Source organism: Zonotrichia albicollis, chromosome 10 (assembly GCF_047830755.1).
Source record: "Zonotrichia albicollis isolate bZonAlb1 chromosome 10, bZonAlb1.hap1, whole genome shotgun sequence".
NCBI lineage: Eukaryota > Metazoa > Chordata > Aves > Passeriformes > Passerellidae > Zonotrichia > Zonotrichia albicollis.
The window spans coordinates 16,409,604-16,429,107 of record NC_133828.1 but is presented as its reverse complement, the minus strand read 5'-3'; the positions used below and the strand labels follow the sequence as shown (position 1 = coordinate 16,429,107).

The 19,504-nt window shown below is 39.7% G+C and overlaps 1 protein-coding gene across 5 annotated transcripts in view; it reads right to left on the bottom strand.

The window, feature by feature from the left end:
- The window catches only part of PMS1 (PMS1 homolog 1, mismatch repair system component), a 43,976-nt gene that overhangs the window by 23,019 nt on the left and 1,453 nt on the right, over window positions 1-19,504 (bottom strand). For 3 of the 5 annotated variants that reach the window (XM_074548172.1, XM_074548174.1, XM_074548175.1), the window contains exons 2-5: window positions 18,122-18,268; window positions 14,287-14,469; window positions 12,255-12,357; window positions 10,999-11,162 (exon numbers count right to left, since the gene is read on the bottom strand). In XM_074548172.1, coding sequence (XP_074404273.1) covers window positions 10,999-11,162; window positions 12,255-12,357; window positions 14,287-14,469; window positions 18,122-18,268 — 597 coding nt within the window. Of the gene's footprint in view, window positions 1-10,998; window positions 11,163-12,254; window positions 12,358-14,286; window positions 14,470-18,121; window positions 18,269-19,372; window positions 19,472-19,504 lie in introns of all 5 variants that reach the window. The other 2 variants (XM_074548176.1, XM_074548173.1) reach the window with 2 other exon arrangements.

Genomic DNA, 19,504 nt, shown 5'->3' with positions numbered 1-19,504 from the left:
TAATCATGCACATTCTGTGGCTCTTCTGGGCTTCTGTACCTGAGGGCAACTGTTAAAACCAAGTCAATACAAATATTACTTCTCTTAGATATACAGCAGTGGGATTTGTGCCTTTCCTGAGCAGTTAAGGTGAGGGTTTATGACAGGTCTCTCACAGGCTGGTCAATATTTGAAAGTGGGCACTGCAATTTTAAAGTTACTTATATCAAAGGGCTTGTTTCAGTAGAGATCAGGCTATTAGCTGTCCATCCATAGCCTTCACCTGGATACTCTAGGTGTATGATAAGCCAGCCATTTAGAAAGAAAAGCAGTTTCTAAGGAACTATATATTAGGAAAGCAGTTCTTTGTCTAATAAAAACTTTTACAAGTTAGAAGGATGAAGGACCATCTGCTGTATTAGCTACATGTCTTGAAATATAATTACAAAGACTTAATAAATACAGTGAGGCAATATGAACTGCAACTTGCAACAGAAGTCACTTGTCAAGTCTACTTATGCACACAGAAGGTATTACTTACTTTGGGAGGTGAAATTTTGTCTATCACTAATGAAAACTCCTATGCCAAATAGTCACAAATGTAATTCTGAATCTGCTGACTTTCTTTGCTGTGTATCAACAAAAAAAATGTTATTCTTGGTTGCTTTTCTGCTTCTAGGCAACTGAGACTGCTACACTCAGGTCCACTTCATTTTTGCCACTGTTAGTTGCCTGAGTGTATTCAATATTTTCCTTTAAATACAAAAGGAAAAATAATGCAGCATGTTGCATTTTAAATTGGATGCTACAGTGCTGTTGAAATTTATATTTTCAGTAGGTATTATGCGTCCAATAAATTCAAAATAAGCTCACAGTATTCAAGTACATGCTGTTAAGTGAAAGTATGGTGAGAGAGCAAAAAATACACAAGCACCCATCTCAAGAAATGCTATACATAGCCTTAAAATTCCACCTGTCCAGTGGAATATTTGCTGGCCTTCAGGGGTGAATTCCACAGAAGAACACAGTTCTCCTGGAACATGATATTCCCTTCCTACAGGACAGGTGGAATTGTAAAGCTTTGAGACTGTTGACCCTAAACTATTCTCCAAATCTTTAATTTTCCAGTTCCACTGCATTCTGCAGCATTTGTGAAGTGGGGCTTTTTAGTCCTGCCTGAATGTAATTCATCTCCTACAGAGCAGCCTGACAGCCCTTTGCACGTGCTGGATCACAGCTTGGTTATTCCACGAGGTGAACCCCTCAGACATAAAACACAATTTACATCAGGGGGCAGGGAACAGAAAAAGGGGAAAAAGGAGCAAGGAGAGCCACAGGTCAGGTGTCCACAGCTCTGGCAGGGAGTCTCCCCGTGCTCCAGAGCAGGCAGAGGTGAAGGACAGCCCAGGGCTGCCTCAGCCTCTCTCCTCTACACCTGCTCTAAGCCTCCTCAAAGACATTCTGGAGTGATGAAAGAATCTGTCCTCTTCTTTATAGCTCCTCTTATAAAACATATCCTGTACTGCTTCTATTTTAAAATTGATTACTTAAAATGGAAACAGAAAGTGCCAAGTGATTTTTTTCTTTACTGGATGTATTTTAAATTAAATGCATGTGACCAAACTGAGAAAGACACTTGTTACATGACTAATATAAACATCATGCTGTTTATTTTCGGGTATCCTAGTGTGATGCTGCAGGTACAGATATAAATCTTAGCTGCTGATTAATGCAAGGTTATTACACAGCTTGACCTGCTAGAATGGCTGATACTCAGAACTTTGAAAAGAACACTTGAATAAGGTGGTTTTAAGAAAGCTGTGGAAAAAGAGAATTTATTAAATGCAAACTTGCTAAAAGTAGTTACTGTAGTAGGTTCAGATTAGTTTTTTAATAGTCATATACTCACCAGATACTCAGTACTAGAGACAGAATTTTAGGAAATAGTTACGACAGTAGCTTAAATTAAAGCCACAAACTAAAGAGGCCATGCAACTCCTAAATTTCTATACTATATAAAGACAGAATACAGTGTGTATTCATTTCTAGCTCTGCTGCACATTATGAAGCAACAACATAGGAAGAGCTGGGAAATTACAGAAAATTATTTTTCTATATTCCCCAGATGTATCAACAGCTATTAAAAAAATCAGAGAAACACTGCCTGTTCCATTTCATTTATTTTGGAAAGTGTTGCCATGAGGTTCCTGCATTACCCTATTTTTTTAACCTTGCTTATACCCTTTAGTTTATCTAAAAATACACCCCTCTCACACACCCCCCATATTTTTTTCTAGGTCATATAAAGCGGGTGTCTAGGATGAGCCAAGGAAGAATCTGACTCTAGTCAGTATGATGACGCTGCAGAAACAGCCTACTCAAAGATATATTATTACATATGGCCCATCTTAGATTCTGCAAGAGCTAGCCAAATATATTCCACCTCTCTGTTTCATTGAAGGGGATTGCATGATCCACATCTTACAAAATGTCCTAATGCATATAAAATCTATTGCACATATGCAGAAGACAATGATGTGGGTGTCTGTGTGTACCTATTCCTCCACCCCATGCAGCCCTAGGACACAGGTATAATGTTTTGAAGGATGACAATGTACACTCCAACCTAAATGACTGCATGACTCCATGCACACACAGACTAGGTAGCTGTTATTTCATTATGAACACATATAGTGCAGGAGGATTCCTTGAAAAATGTGTGAAGTGCAGAGAAAGAGTGTCCAACCTCTTCCCACTGGGGTCCCTGCTATACAGGATTAGAGAGAATTAAGAGTTGCTCAGTATTTGTTTCTTCAAAGATATCAAGGAAGAGCAGAACAAAAGACCAGTTGCTCTGCATCCCTAACTATTCTTTATATTTTAGAATTTCTACCAGTAGTTACAGTGATTTGCAATCCCAGATAAAAGGAAAATCTTAATTAGAGCTGGGACCAGATGCTGTTTCCAACTGTGGCTACTTCAGCACAATTATGATGCTGAGAGTTAAACGAACTCATTCCAGTTACCTTATTACTATATAATGGCAGTACACTTAAAGTAGACTTTTAGTACCCAAACCCCACCTATTTTCTTCAATGATTTCATCACAGTCACATTATTCACCCTGTAATAAGGCTTGGGGGTGTAAATGTCTAGTTGAGCAAGCAGTTGTACATGAGCTGTAGGCTGGTAATGTACTTGAGTTAGCTCTTTAGAAGAGAACTGCATTTCAGTCTCTCAGTTTTGTGCTACATGCTTCAAAAATCTTGTCACCCTGGCATCTGAGATCTCACTGCAGATAACTCTTTGGGCCAGAATGTTCCTCAGTTTCCTGACCTAAAACCTAATAGCCTATTAGGTTTCAATTGGGAGCATTGCTGCCTACCTGTTGAGAGTACACAAAGAGCAACAAAACCAGGCAGCAATATCCCAAGACTGAATTGAGCCCAAGGGAAACAAAACCACATCCTCCAATACTATGTCTACAACCTCTTCATCATAATGATGCAGACACTCAGCTCCAAGGGCTGGCATATTCTCTGCAGTGGAAGAAAACCCAGCTGCTAAGATCAAAACTGATCAATGTGAAGTCCTCACCACATTCTGTAGAATGCCAGCCTTGAGAAGCGCTGCTGCTTTTCAGCTCCATGCCTTAACTGGTGTCCTGTTTTAAAATCAGTGGTAAGTTACCTTCCTAAAAGGGAACCCTTACATAAACTGCCCTTGAAAACAGAAATCACAATCTTTTTTAAATTTAGCTTATAAAAAAAAATTAAGCAACTAACCAATTATTTTCCTAGATATTTTAGACTCACCCCTAAGGAATCAGTTCCCTCTCCGTTTGTATGTGATGCTGGGACAATTACCAGTGGAGATATCCAGTACAGAAACTCAAGGCACCATTTTTCCCCTCATCAGATGCAGCTACATACCTGTCTATCCAATGGCATCAAATATTAGAGCTATCAAGGGGATTTGTTGAAAGACAGTCATGTTCCAAAACACTGTTCATTCTACAAATTCCAGTGTATTCCTTACTCAGATTTCCCTTTCATGACACGAGAGCACCCTCCCAACAAAAAGACTGTCTTGAGCATGACACAGTGGAGAAATGCTTGGGTTTGGGAGTTAGGAGGTAAGTTAGGAGAGGAGCTTACAGATATTACAAGGAGCCAAGGATCTTCATCTGGTAACACCTGTCTTCAAAGCCTTTCCAGAATTCCAAAGACTACTGAGAGTCACATGCTTTTTGAATGCTTTAATCACACATGTTCAGCCACGGGTGTTCAGAGAACCTGATCCCCTCTTATGACCAGGTGATCCACCTAGTGGATGAGGGGAAGGCTGTGGATAGAACTGTAACTTCAGTAAAGTTCTAGGCACTGTCTCCCACAGCATTCTCCTGAAGAAACGATGGCTTGGACAGGTGCACTCTTTTTGGATGCACTCTGTCTGGATGGCCAAGCCCAGAGAGTGGTAGTGAATGGAATGAAATGCAGTTGGCAACTGGTCACTCCTGGTGTTCTTCAGGCTCAGAATGTTCTCCAGGGCCAGGCCTGTTTAACATCTTTTCCAATTATCTGGAGAAGGGGACTGAGTGTACCCTCAGGCAGTTTGCAGGCAACATCTAGTTGGGAGGGAGTGTTGATCTGCTGGAGGGCAGGAAGGCTCTGCAGAGGGATCTGGACAGGCTGAATTCACAGGCCACGGCCAATGGTGTGCAGTTCAATAAGATGAAGTGCCAGGTCCTGAACTTGGATCACAACAACCCCCTGCAGCACTACAGGCTAGGGGAAGGTTGGCTATTAAGGTGCACACTGGAAAAGGACCTGGGGGTGCTGGTTGATTACAGCTGAACATGAGCCAGTGTGTGGCCAAGAAGACCAATGGCATCCTGCCTTCTATCAGGAATAGTGCAGCAGGAGCAGGACAGTGATTGTCTTTCTGTACTCAGCATTGGTCACACCACACCCCATGTCCCGTGTGCAGACTTGGGCCCCTCACTACAAAAAAGACATGGAGGTGCTGGAGCATGTCCAGAGAAGGGCAATGAAGCTAGAACACAAGTGAGATGAGGAGAGCTTGAGGGAGCTGGGGGTGTTTAGCCTGAGAAAAGGAGGCTCAGAGGCCATTTTATTGCTCACTACCTCACAGGAGGTCAAAGCCAGGTAGGGGTCAGGCTCTTCTCCCATGCAAGCAGCAACAGGACAAGGAGAAATGGCCTCAAGGTGCACCAGGGAGGTCAAAGTTAGGTGTTAGGAAAAATTTCTTCACTGCAAGAGTGGTTAGGCATTGGAACAGGCTCCCCTGGGAAGTGGTGGAATCACCATCCCTGGGAGTGCTCAAACACTGAGCAGACGTGGCACTTCACAGTGAGGTTTAGTGGCCATGGTGGTATTTGGTCAAAGGTTGGACCTGATGCTCTTGGAGGTCTTTTCCAACCTTAATGATTCTCAGGTTCTGTGAAAAGGTTCTTTCCCCCAGAGGGGGGTTGGGCACTGAAACAGACTCCCCATGCCTGTGGTCACAGCAACAAGCATGACAGAGCTCCAGAAGTATCTGGACAACACTCTCAGGCACATGGTGGGATTCTTGGGGCATCCTGTCCAGGGCCAGCAGTTGGACTCCATGATCCTGTGGGTCTCTAAGGTATCCTAAGATTCTATTAAATTCCACTTCCCTAGCAGGAGGAAAAAACAAATAAAGCCTCCTAAACAATCAAACTACTGTCAACACCCAGTTTCCAACCCAAAACTGTGATTCAGAAAATGTACAACATCACAGTGAATTCTATAAATAAAGGGAGGTTTTAAAGCCTTTTGTAAAACAGCAGTTAACAAAAATAACATATATAAAACAGTGCCAAAGTGCATTGTTAAAGAAGAGGGAAAATTCCCATGCAGCTTTGGAAACATTCTTTTTTTCCACGTACCTTTTTAAGCCGACAGTGTGAGCGCAAAAGCCTTGCAAAGGCACATCTCAGATTCTGCAACACACACTGCATATGTGAAACAGTAATTGTTTTGAGATTTTTGACATATACTGTGCTGTCATTTGTAAAAAGTGATGGATGAGAAACTGGAAACCTCAAGGAATTAGTAATAGGATATAAAGCATTTCACCTCTGGGTCACCAGTTCAAATTCAACCAGGTTGGTAGTGACCAAAAGTAGTTACCATCTGGCAGCTGTTCTCTGGCTGATGTAAATTGAGTTGAGGGTCTCAGCGCATTTCCTAGTGGACAGGTGTCCTCAGCACAAAAAAACACCATAATTAACTCTCTGTTTGGCTTTCTCAGCAAAGCCACTGAACAACGAATAGAAGCAAAGGCTGAGCTGTATTCCAGGTTAGAATGGAAGCATGCTGGCTGCAGAGCACTGCAGATTCTCAATCATAATTCCTCTTTATATTTTAAGACACACAGATTAGGGAGGGATTTCATTCATCATCATTACATTAAACAGAGTAGTCTTTCCAATTCAACATAGAGTTTATGTGCTCCTATTTCTGTTCAATTCAGATTTTTTTTAAACATGCAGCTACAGCAGAGTTTGGAAGTACAATGAATGAATGCAAAGTAAATTGACATTATTAAAAATGGTAAATGTACCATAACACACTCACTCTCTAAAAATCCACACTTATTACAGAGGACAGGGACACAGAAAAAAACCCTGGACTTGGATTATTTCATACAAACTGTTGGTTAAGATTATGCAACTTTGGAAAATAGAGGAGACTTACTGTAAAGAAAACGAAGATGGCATCCTTTAAGTCAACACCACCAAAACTGAGAGAGGTTTTGGGGAAGACACTACCCACAGTTATTACAAGACTTTTTAAATGGACTTTGCATCCAAAAGTTCTGACTCATGACTCTCTTAAGAAACAAACAAGAAACAGTTTTAGGCAGAACTGCGTGTGACCAAGCTTCAAATGTTATGTGTGAAAAACACTGGAAAAAAAATTCACTTATGCCAAGTTTTCCTCAACAGGAACTGGAAAATTTCTTGAGCCTACTTATGGCCCATCTGTACTTTGCACAAGACATGGGACCACATGTGCACAGTATGACCTGCTGATAGGCACCATCTAAACCATCTGTTGCTGAATTTTTTTGGCTCTACTATATCTAATATTGTTAAAATAGCTATAGTTACTGGATGTCCTTGCTCATTTTGGCATTTGTGGAATAAAGGCAAGTGAAACAGAATTAAAGCATTCCCTATCACCAGTCTTACAAAACACTGATGAAATACCCTTCTATCTCTTCAACATCAGTGGTTTATAGAGACTGAGCAGAGGGCTACTGGTATTAAACAGAGAAGAGTGTGAAACTGCAGTTCTAGAGAAGAGCTGGAACTACTAAAAGCTGTGTTTTACCACCTTGGGTAAAACACAGCCAGAGCTCACAGGTTGCTAGAACACAGCATTTGGGGCTGAAGGGTTTGAGGCAGTTTAAGCAGTAGCTGACTTTGAAATGTTCTTAACACGCCTTCAGATAACATTAACTTTAAATAAACTTGCTGAATACTCATGTAAATTATTTCCATTTGGCTGTCTCATTATTCAATATGCTTTCAAGGAACATGGTGATGAAAGAAGAAAAATACCTCTTTCTAACATAACCATACTGGCAAGAGGATCAACATTATCAGTATTCAAAGAATGTCTTGGCAGGATAAACCTTCATAAAAAGAAGGAGCACTAGCTAATCCAAGTTGTCAAAATAGCAATAGTACCTCAAGGCTTGATCTGCAAAGTGATTCATTATTTATTGCTAATGCAAACAAAACATTCTAAGCAGAAACAGCAATTGAGTGTTTCCTATCTTGGAGAGCCACTGATGGAGAGTCCACAATAAATAAATCTGAGGAGGAATAGAGAATATCTATTTTCTTACCCACTAAAAATCAACCAAAGGCTGGAAGAGGTGGTTCTTTTCTGTGAAGAACCACGCTTAACAGCAATCAATATTTTCCAAACTAACACAGACATGAAATGTAGCAAGAGGAAAAAAATTCTGGAAATTTCATTCAAAAGCATAAGACACATGCCTTTTGAAAAAACTCAATCAGACATGGTGGAAATTCACCATGCAATGTAGCATGCACCCTAAAACCATCTATACTTCAACAGCTCAACATAAGTTTCTGCTGGAATTCATCAGGCAACCATTTTCAGATGCCTAACCTCAGACACTTCAGGGCAGCTTCAGCCTTTCTGCATTCCTCCCCTGTAAAGCCAGGGCTGTGCTTTCACAGAATCACAGAATGGTTTGGGTTGAAAGGGACCTTGCAGATCTCTGGGTCCAACTCCCCAGCCATGGGCATGTTTCTCAAGGCCAGCTGCTCAAACCCCATCCAACCCACCATTTTCCTTCAACTTCATATAAAATACAGGGCTGTAAAAACTGGGGGGATTTGCTTTTTCTGGGGGAGGGTTGCTTTCAGTTTTGTTTTCTTGTGTGGCTTTTTTTTTTTTTTAAGTATTGGTTTTGTAATTTATTTAGAAAACTTCCTTGAAATACATTTTTATTTACTTTTCTTAGTATATTTTCTAGTCTTTCAATCCATCTTTCCTTGTCTCCTACTGTAATAGTTAATCTCTGCTATCTTCTTGCCCTTTTAAGCCCAGGAACCTGACTGTACTCTCAAGGTGCACCTTCTTCCATTACAACAGAAAGTACTGGTTCAGCCTCAAGAATGTGGGATTGTAACAAGTCCTCTGAATATAACTGCATATACATTTTGTCTTTTAAATGAACACATTATCTGTGAGCAACATAAAAAATTAAGCTATTCTAAGAAGTTGATTCTTTCTCCTAGTACATCTCTAACAAAAAAATAACAAACATACACACAAATAAAATCACCAAGGACACTATTCAGCAGAGTATTACTACAGCACAATATGCTGTAGTGTCTGTATGGAAAAAACAATTTCCTGATCCAAATCAGCTATTGAAATGACAACAATATTTAGCATATAAAGGCAAAAGAAGTAAAGAATATTCACATTCTGTGATAATCTAAAACAAATGCGCCATTGACCTACTGCAAGTTGCTACACACTGGAAATTCAGAATTTCAAATCTTTGAAGAAGTGTGATACAACAGATGACTTTTTATTTTGCAGAGAACGCCAATGGCAGTAGAAAGACAGGAATCTGAATACAAATTTTATAAAGTTCAGTTCAGTTTTTAACTTTCAGACTATATTAAAGCATCTCCACATGCACAGAGACAGACCACACTTTCTGTCTACTTAAGCCTTAAATTCTCCTGTCTCAGCAATGGCTACTGAGCGACCTCTTGTGATGAAACATTTGAGCACTTTCTCACTGCTTTTCCTCTTTTAAAAAAATAAATTCAACGAACAAAAGGCTGGCAGTGCAAAATGAAAAATACAAAAAACCAACATCATTTTTATCATTACAATAAAGGAAACTTTGTTATCCATTTATTAAATCCCTAAAATTGGGTATTGAAGAATGTACCTCTGAAGGTAATAAGTGAGGTTCAAAAGAAACCCCAATATGCAATGGCAACTAACATGCCACCTTCACACCATTTTTGCAGGAAGTGTTGGGAAAAATACAGGTAATCACCTTCTTGGACCTTACTGCCACTGTATTAAAATAAGCAGAGAAAAACCACCCCAAGATACTCAATACCCTGATCAAAGGGATGGAATCAAAATACCATAAAGAAAATAGCATTTGTGAGTTGCTGAAAAGGGCAAAAACAGACCACCAAGAAGACAAAATTAGTTTTACTGACCAACATCAGTACTGTGAACCACTGGTAGATATGTCAAGGAGCTCAATACATTCTTGGGGGCAGACACCCCCCAAGATGTCTGGTTCCAAATTCTCTGATCTCAATGAAGTAAGACTACAAGCAGCTACTCTTTCTCAGCTTTGAAATAGTAACTCTGTAGCCAGCTTTAGCTTTTCACAGTACCTACACAGTGATATTTAAAAATACATACATAAATACAATCAAAGCATGTCAAACAAGTCCAGAGGAGGAAGGGAAATCTGTTGCCATTTCAGAAAAGCACACAATGCCTTTTCCTACTCCCACTGCAAAGGAACTGAAGTGTGAATGTTTGGTTGATGGGGTAACTGATCAAGTCTCAGTGAGCATGACAAAAATCAACAAACAGCATTATTGTACAACAGAAACAGAACTGCTGAGGGATCTGGCCACGAGATGTCACTCTCTACTTTGTGGCAACTTGGAAGTTCATTTGCACAGCCTCCCCCTCAGAGGTGTAAAAAGCCAGGGTACAGCCAATGAAATCTGTTCTGCTAAATTTGGGTCAGGTTAAGGGGAATTGCTCCACAAGTCATTTCTGTAGCTGTGATGTAGAATTCCCATTCAGCATGCAGTGAAGTCAAAGTAACCTGCAAGTAACCCCTGCATTCATCCTCCCAAGTTTAACCAAGAGCAACTAGCTCAACCAAATGTTGCTGTTATGTTACTGTTCTTACACCAATGACACAAATTGTAAACTTTCCAGCCTTTTAAAATAAAATCATTGTTATGTACTGAGCTCTTATGACTCAGAATACAGCAAGCTGCCTGTATGAACTATAGTTTCTATCCAGATAGACAGTCTAAAATAGTAATTTTTACAAGTTTTTCAGGTGGCATTGGTTAACACTTTATCAGGCCCTGTGGTCTAGTAAGGTCTCACTTCTTGGTTTGAAAATCATTACCATCTTTACTTACCACTAGCATGGAAAATAATTTTTATACTTCATATATCTAGCCAGGCGCCTCTTGCAAGAGACCAAAAATACCTGAGCCTGGGTTTTAGGAGCTTAATATAAAAATCTGTAGCCTTTATAAATATATACCTGTGAAAGGAGGAAGTAAGTGGAAGTCCAAAACAAAGCTATGATGAAAGAAAAAACTAAGGAATGAAACATTTTGTGTAAGTATTACATGAACTGCATGCATTCATCAGAAACTGATCCTTAAGATAGCTGACAGAAAAAACTCATTATTACCTTATTATGTGTTAATGTTATCCTCAGGTCTGGTTTTATGATACCATATGCTGTCAGTAGATCTTGGACTTTTTTCAGTTCTTCCTTACATTTTCTATTTGTTGAGTAAAACTGCTTTCTTACAGGAAGATTCTTAAACAAATTTAGGACTGTTACTGTAGTACCTGCAAGAAAATACAGTAGAAATTACACTGAAAGCAAATCACTGATTGGATCTTGAGGAAACTATTTTTACATAAACAGACATATTTCTATGCTGTTGCACTAAATCAGGTTATTAGCATAAGAAGAAATATACCAAATTAGCAGTCATTTTCCCCAAAAAGGCATCAAGACTTTTGATTCTTCTCCTTTATTTAGAGTTACAACTGCAGCATTAAGCTTTCTTTCATACACACTAACAACAGCAAGAACCAGCACTAAATAAAGCTGTCTCAATGCATCAGTTAGCCTTCATTAGCAAAATGATTAATTAAAAGACTAGAATCTAATCACACATATCTGGAGGCAAAGGAACACTGTGCTTCATTAAGGGCCTTCACAAGCATTTGCTTTGGGGTAGTACCTGAAGTGCCAAATACCTCTGTACACTGTAGGAGGAGGAATATTCATCTACCAACACAACCACACGAATTCCTAGCCCATAAGGATATTGCAAAGCATTAGATATGTCAGAGAACTCAACCATTTCAATGAAAGGCATGGCATTGCAACCTGCAGGCGTTCTGGCTGTGGAAAACACTACACAGGCTAAATCTTAAAAAGAATCCTTAGTAAAAATCAGGTACACACCCTTCCTGCAGGTTAGAAAGAACTGTGAGTTTGCCTGGTCCTACAGCCACGCTGCTTCCAGCAATTCCTATGTATGGCAGCAGGGCAACTCTTCCTCCTTTCTGCAAGGATTTTGCTACATGCAGAAACATTACTTTGGTCCTGAAGAAATCTTTCATACACTTACACAGCCTAGAAGCATTTAATTTCTACAGGTTTTATTTCCACTGTCAGCTTGAAGAAGTGAGTCAGAGAAGGAGAAACTAGTTTATAATTACAATCTAGAACAACTTCCAAGAGGTATCATTTCTTATGCTATGACAACACATTCTCAGCTGACAGACACAAGGCATGAAACGTTTACAGCTGCAAAGATTTCATACTCAGCCTTTAAGTACCCAACAGGTATTTCAACATCAGATAGAGCCTCAGAGAAACACAAAATACACCTGTCACCTTGCAACACCAGAGCAGTGATAGCCTACCTTGCCCAAGATGGGAAGGCTTTTTAGAGGTTACACGTCCATTGCTATCCAAAGCATACTGAAGGCTGAAATCATCAGCAGCTGTCTTTGTGGTGACCAAAACCTGAAGAGAGTGATGTAAAACAACCTGTGTTAATCAGGGATAGACAAAGTTCAGAATGAGCTTAGATAAGCTTTGCTACCACACTCATCACACCAATCTGTTACTTTAGTCACCATAATTACATTTAATTAGTTTATAAAATTTCTCTTGAACAGGTGTTTCTTACAGGCACAAAAACATTCAGCATTATTCTGCATGTTTCCTGCCATGTAACTAAAAGCATTTCTATCATGCTGATTCACAAAGCACAGCAATTCCTGCTACCTGCAACACACACTGCTCTATCTTCTATCTAGCACGGATTAAATCAACTTTATCAATTGACAGTTCTGCATTTTTACCCTCTGTGAGACACACTCTGACAACTTGAATTCATGTGAGATTCCACAAACTTAAAGACTACTCTCAAACAAACAATATATTTTCTTTCCACACCTGAACATATCTGGCAATCAGTCACAGCAAGTTTTGTAAGCTATTAAGGTACTTCACAGATTGCTTTAGCAAGAGCAGTCATAAATCAGAGTTCAGTTACCAACACTGTGAGTAACAGAACCACTGCCCTTTAACCACCTGGAAGACACAGTTTAACACACATACAGAGGTTCAGGATATTTTGGTTTATTTTAGTGTCTCACATGAATCATTCAGCATTCAGTCATGCCCCTGGAGAGAAAAACAGTAATTGATTAACTGGGAATTACAGTATTGCAGACCTACTTAAGGGCCAATAGCAAAGTACCTTCAAACTGAAATTTCAGGGGGCAGTTTGAGTAGGCAGAACACAATTAATGCCAGAAGTGTTAATTAACATAATTACTGATACAAGGAGTAATACTTATTAAAGCACTTCATACACTCAGGCCACCTCCCATCTCTTATGAAATCAGCCATAGAGCTGATTAGAAGCTCTGAACAGATGGCATTCTGCTCTGAGAGCTCATTAGAAAGAACCAATGATTGAGGTCTGTCATCATCTATCAAAACACCAACACTTTTGAAAGCATCTTTGGAAATCTCCATCCAAGTACACAACCCACTCCTGCTTGGTGCAATGTGAATGCAGCCCAAGGTACCAAGGAGTGGAGCTGTACCATTATCTCTCCTGAGTTTAACAGCTGATGCTTCCAAGCAGACACAGGCTTTGGTATCTTCCTGCTTGTTCTAATCCTCAGCAGACTTTCACCTAAAACTTGGCCTTGGTGCAGCACGAATTCAGAAAGGGAGAGCACAAGAGATCTGGCAGATGCTGTGCCTTCAGCAGCCTGAACACTTTTCAGATGGTTTTGAACAAACGTATTTACTTCTAGCCAACAAGTAGCAAATGTCAGTACACTGCCAATCCTCTTAATACAAACACACGGCTCAGACTCAGCTAGGTCAGGCAGCAGGTTCCTGTTTACTCACAGGGACAAAGTTTGTGCAACTGCAGTCACATACATGTCAAAGAGCAATAAGGAGCCCAGCAAGATCCCATGAGTGCTGATCACCCAGATAAGAAGGCGGAAATCATTACTGCAATGGTGCCTATGTGGGCCATCAGCTCCCTGAAATGACTTCTGGCCATCACCTCCTGCTCCTTTCTTCATCTACCCTAAATGAAGTAGCAAAGCCAGCCATACTCTTTGACATGATACTCCCTGACACAAAAGGAAAGAAAATAGAACACAATCTGTCTGTTACCTGTTCTGACTAAGCAAAATAAACAGAGCACTGCTGTGACCTGTGTGACAGAAAGGCAGGACTGACACAAACAAGAAATTTGTATGACATGGCTTCTGGGGCTGGGGAGAAAAGCAGCATACACAAGTATATCCCTGGCAAGTCACTGGAACATTTCAACTCTTTGCACAGAATAAAACTTCCATGATCACATACAGACAACAAAAATCATAACACAAAGGCTCCCCATTTATTGCAAGTGCTCACTTCTGATACGCTGCAAATCGATCCCAAAGCTTCCCCACGGAAGCCGTACGTTGTCAGCCTTTCAAGGTCCTCAGAAGAGCTGATTTTTGAGGTGTAGTGTTTGATGGCCATAACTGGGACATCATCAACCTTGATTCCACTGCCATTGTCTCTCACTTCTATTTTGCTAAACCCGTAATTCTCCTAAAAAAAGAACAAAACACAAAGGAGCAGTAAAACATCTGAATTGATTAAGATGAAATTTTGAAGCAGCTAAGGTTGCAGCTTCTAACTAGCCATACAGAAGTGGAAGCTTTGCTTGTTTGGAGGAACTGAGCAACCATTAAATGTCCCTGTTTAAGGAAAAAAAAGGAAAGGAAAAATACACCATGCTAGGATAACAGTGATGGTTTCTCTAATTAAATAACATCATTCATCTCCTGTGATTTGGAAACAGCAAAACCTAAGCTCAAAAGGAGACCTATAGCTGGAAAGCCGAAGAATTTTTTGTCGCTTTTCACCTCTCTTACCTACTCGGTATCAATTTTTTTGAAATCACTTGAATGCAGCTCTGCATCCACTGAATTCAGCAGACCCTCACTTCACACCATTTTCAGTTTCAATTTTGATTGATGTGATTCCATTACATTTTCTGAGTTCTGCTTTCCAAGTTCAATACACAGAAGCTGAAATTCTAATGTGGGGCAAGGCATGACGTGTAAGGGTAATAAAAAAGCTTGTAAAGAGATACAGTATTTTACAAAAAGAAGTAAAGGTTCCCAGAGGTTCTTTTAAAACAGCCCTCAAGTAAGCAAAGTTCAATCTTTGTGATTTGCCTTTACATACAGGTAAGGCATATTTTACTGAATTCCAGTTTAAATATGTCATTCCAGTAAGCACCAGCATAAATAGGGTAAAATTCTGAAACCCAGATATTTACAACAGCTAAATAAAAGATGAAATTTAGGTTCTGTAACATCTCAAACAAGTGCAGGAAAAAATTCTTCTTTCCAGCTACACTACAGTGTGCACAAGTGAGCAGCACCTGGAGGAACCACAAGCCAGGAGGAGAAAGTAATCAGAGCTGCAGGATCACTAACTAAGCTTCTTCCATAGAAGCAAGACTGAGTCGTTGAATAAATCATGATGCAACACTCAAAAAATGTGCTGTAGTGTGTAGTACCTCTAGGTGACCTTACAACTAGTTTTGCTTAGAAATTATTATCTTAAAACAGTGGCTGCCATCACTGATGCTGGACAGAGCATGTGATGGTGATCACTGAAAGGAGGTTGATTAAACAGAACAAACCTTGCTGTCCTACCTGGGGCTATGCTGAAAACAGTTATGAAAAATTATAATGTACTCACAAGGTTATTTCTTGAAGTAAAAAAAAATGATGCAATCAAAAACAAAAGAAAAGGATCTAAAGAAACCGTCTGCATTCACACATAATCTGATTTAGGAAACATCAAAAGCCTCTGAGGTAGGCTCAGAACCACAATACACAAAAAACAACAGAAATATGAGTACATTTCACTTTCTGTTTTAATGAATGCTGCAAAAGCTGTCTTCAGGTGAAAAACAATGCTTTTGCTCATGTTTGGGTCAATCTTACTGGGCAGCAAAACAGAACTAAGCAATACACCTCAAATGAGCACAAAAACACACAAGGAAATAGAGACAGGAAACCCTCTACCCTGCTGCTGTGTGTGCTAATGAAAGGTTTGAGAATTTTACAATGACCCCCTATTTTCCATTCTCATTTTTACTTTCTGACCAGTTAGTTGTTTAAGAAAAGTGAGATTCATCTTGAATCAAAATGCTACATAAATGATTCTCTCTTTCTCTTTTAATCTTATTAATTTTTACTTGTTTATGTTTTATGTAAATATTATGTAAACATGCTTAAACTCTGTATTTTGTAACACCTTCCTTCATGAGCTGAATCTTACAAAGGTTATGAACCCATGGAACGTTTCAGCTGCTCTGCCAGGTCACTGATGGCAATCAGTATGATTCAGCTTTGGTACACAGTGCAAAGATGCCAAATAACATCACCTATGGCCAATCAAGACTGAAACACCAGCCAGTTCACCACTGCCATGACTCTTATCTGAGACCCATTCCATCTGCAGGCTAATTCCTGTCTGTCTGTCAGAAAGGAATTGTTATCTTTGTTCAGGCAAATTGGATAAACTGTGCCCTCCTATTCCATCTGAAAAAGATTAAAACAATGAAAATGCTGCAGTTTCAGGCAAAACCCATCAAGCTGTAAAATGGAACTTCAAAGTTTCTTTCCTCTGTTATGCTTTTGAAGTAATCCAGAATTAATGTGATCATTGACCTCTATTACATGGTCAGAGTTATTTTAATTTCCCATTAAAAAATACCAGAAAAAATCCATTGTTTTACAGTATTACTGTCTAAAGTTGTACAGAGTGCAGGTTTTCTCCTCTCCCCTATTACCCACAGAAGAAAAATCATCAAATTTCTTTTAATTGCTGACAACCTGTGTAAAGCCATGTTTGTTTGATTGGAACCACAGTGTTTTGGATTGTGCTGGACTGACACAAGAGTGTCAGAGTAGTGCAGATGACTCATGCACTGAAAATGGTTAAAAATGCTCCTTTTCACTGATTTGGGACAAAGCTGGATACTGTGCTGTGAAACCCACACCAGTTAGAGGGCTCTCTCTTCTGCAAGGTTTGTTCCAACCATTCTGGAACACTCCAAAACCTTTCTGTCCACTCCTTGCAGTTACTGATCAGCTCCCAGGATCTGATCCCAATACCCTTCACCCCCACAGCTGTGTACACACTACTCACTCTGCAGTTACTCAAGAAGCAAGACACTCTGCAATCTAAATATTGAGAAGACAGAGATTATGAGAGACCATAGCAAAGGGACAACATCTTCAGCTCACTCAAAGCAGTAACAAACATGTGCCTTGGCATCTACAGGAAAGCATTCTCACATGAACAACTGTAGTCAGGAAATACAGCAGACATGGACAAAGAAACAAGGAGAAACTAAACTGTCCTCCTAGTTAATTGCATTTGTCTAACATTTAATTCAAGAATATCCTATGCATTCACTGTTATTTGCAGAAAGGAAATTGGATACAATTCTGAATACATGCATTTATACAGGATATAGCAACACTTCTTTCTTGCCAAGCAGGAGATACTGCTATATACAGCTGCTGACAAAACACTGCAAAAGCAGAAACAGGACAGCAAGAGGAGCTGACCAGTTACCCAATCTAATGGGAGAAAAAAGCTCAAATTCTTTATTAAAAGTAGTATTTTCTATTGTCAGAAACTATTCCTGAATGACATGTCAACTTTTTTGAAGAGCTTATAAACATAAAGAGTTAGAAGTAGCCAGAGTTCACCATGCTAATTAGAGACAGGGTGGTGATTTGCATTACAAGAACATCTTTTGTTTTGAATGGCCATCAACCTTTTCTGCTGTCTCCATTTTTACCTTTCTTACAATACTTTGTAATGAGAATTAAATATGTCAGCCTGACAGCAAACCTAAGTCCAACATTTAAAACAGGCTATTAGTCAGAAAATACAAATTTTAAGTAGGAAAAGAAGGATTAAGAAAGCTAACAGTTTTTTCCCCACAATACACCCAGAAGCACAAATATGCCTTACTGTTCCAGAGCAGGGCCTCAAAAACACAAATGGAAAATAATTTTGTACCATTTTTACTTGAGGTAAAAATATATAAATATATAATAATCATTGCCATTCCCCAAATCACAATAGCCTAAAAATCACATTTGCAATGGAACAATTTTCTTGGCATCTTATTCTATATCCAATTCTTTTTGAGAGAAAGGCTTACCAGTTTAATATCAATGCCTGTAGCACTGGCATCCAAGGAATTTTCTATCAGCTCCTTCACCACACTGACAACTGAAGTAATCACCTGAGAACTTGAAAGGAGCCGAATTGTCTCTCCAGGCAGCTGTTTCATGGTGGAAAGATTCAGCTGCACAGAAAAAAACAGAAAAAGAATGTAAAAGGAACAATTACACGTTTCTAGGAAACTGTTTCACAGGAACATTGAAATGCAGTAAAACACAACATTATGGCTGGAAAGTGAAATTTTCAAGTTACAGTAGGACAGACAGCTTCCTCTGCAGTCAATAGGTGTTGGGAGAGAAGTGGGGAGGCAACACACTGGTGCTGAGGAAAAGCCATATTCAATGGCAATGGGATCTACTGGCAAAAATAAAAACCAAACCCAAAAAAGTTCTCTATCACAGTCCTGCCTCTCTGATCTGATGCACTGTGTGCCCTCAGGCAGGTCATTTATTCCTATGTCACTCCATCTCTCACTTGAAAATGAAGATGCCTCATAAACCAGTGGAGATTTCTTTTTTTAATTATTGGAAATACAAAAGGCTATAAAATTCTTGCTATATTATAGAGACACTCTCCCATGAAGAGATTGTACACAGATCTATGAATTTTAGCATGTATTTCTGTTGAAGTATCTACATTGACACAAACAGCCAAGCCCCAGGAAAACCATTTTGCTGGTCCTTGTAGCTTGCCACAAAAGAATTCAATCACAGTTTTATATGCATATGAGACAGGCAGGGGAATGGTTCAGACAAGTTTCTTCTTTTCTCTGGTTTATGTTATATAATGCTATTTACACTGAAAGGCAAACAATCCTGGCAGTCCTGGCTTTCCCATTGATTCAGTCCAAAGTATCTGCTGAAGAACACAGACTGCACACTCAGCACCTGTCCCAAGGATACGAGCACACGTGGAGGAATGGAACAAACACAGATTTCCTCCTGACACAGCCAGGTCCCCGTGAGGGATTGCAGCCAACACCCCTGAGCATCACTGCCCTGCAGGGTGAATGCAGCTAATACAACAATTACAGGACGTTTCTCTGCCTCAACATCCTTCTAAAGACAGCTACTCTTCAAACATAAAAGACAAAGTAAAAATGTGGTTACTTGGCTTTAAGGGGGGGGGGGGATGTGGGGAGGAAGTACAGTGTTGTGAAGTACAAGCAGCACTGAAACTTTTCTAGGAACAGCTACCAAGGGGGTTTCTCTTTATTATTGTTATTTACATTGCAAAGGGAGTTTGCCTTTCAAATGTGGTAAAGGGATCCGATGAATCGTTTTTGCACCAACTGGAAAACAAGAGGATCAGGAGAACACGTGCACTGCTGAAGAAGAACGGATGTTAATATCATGTATAC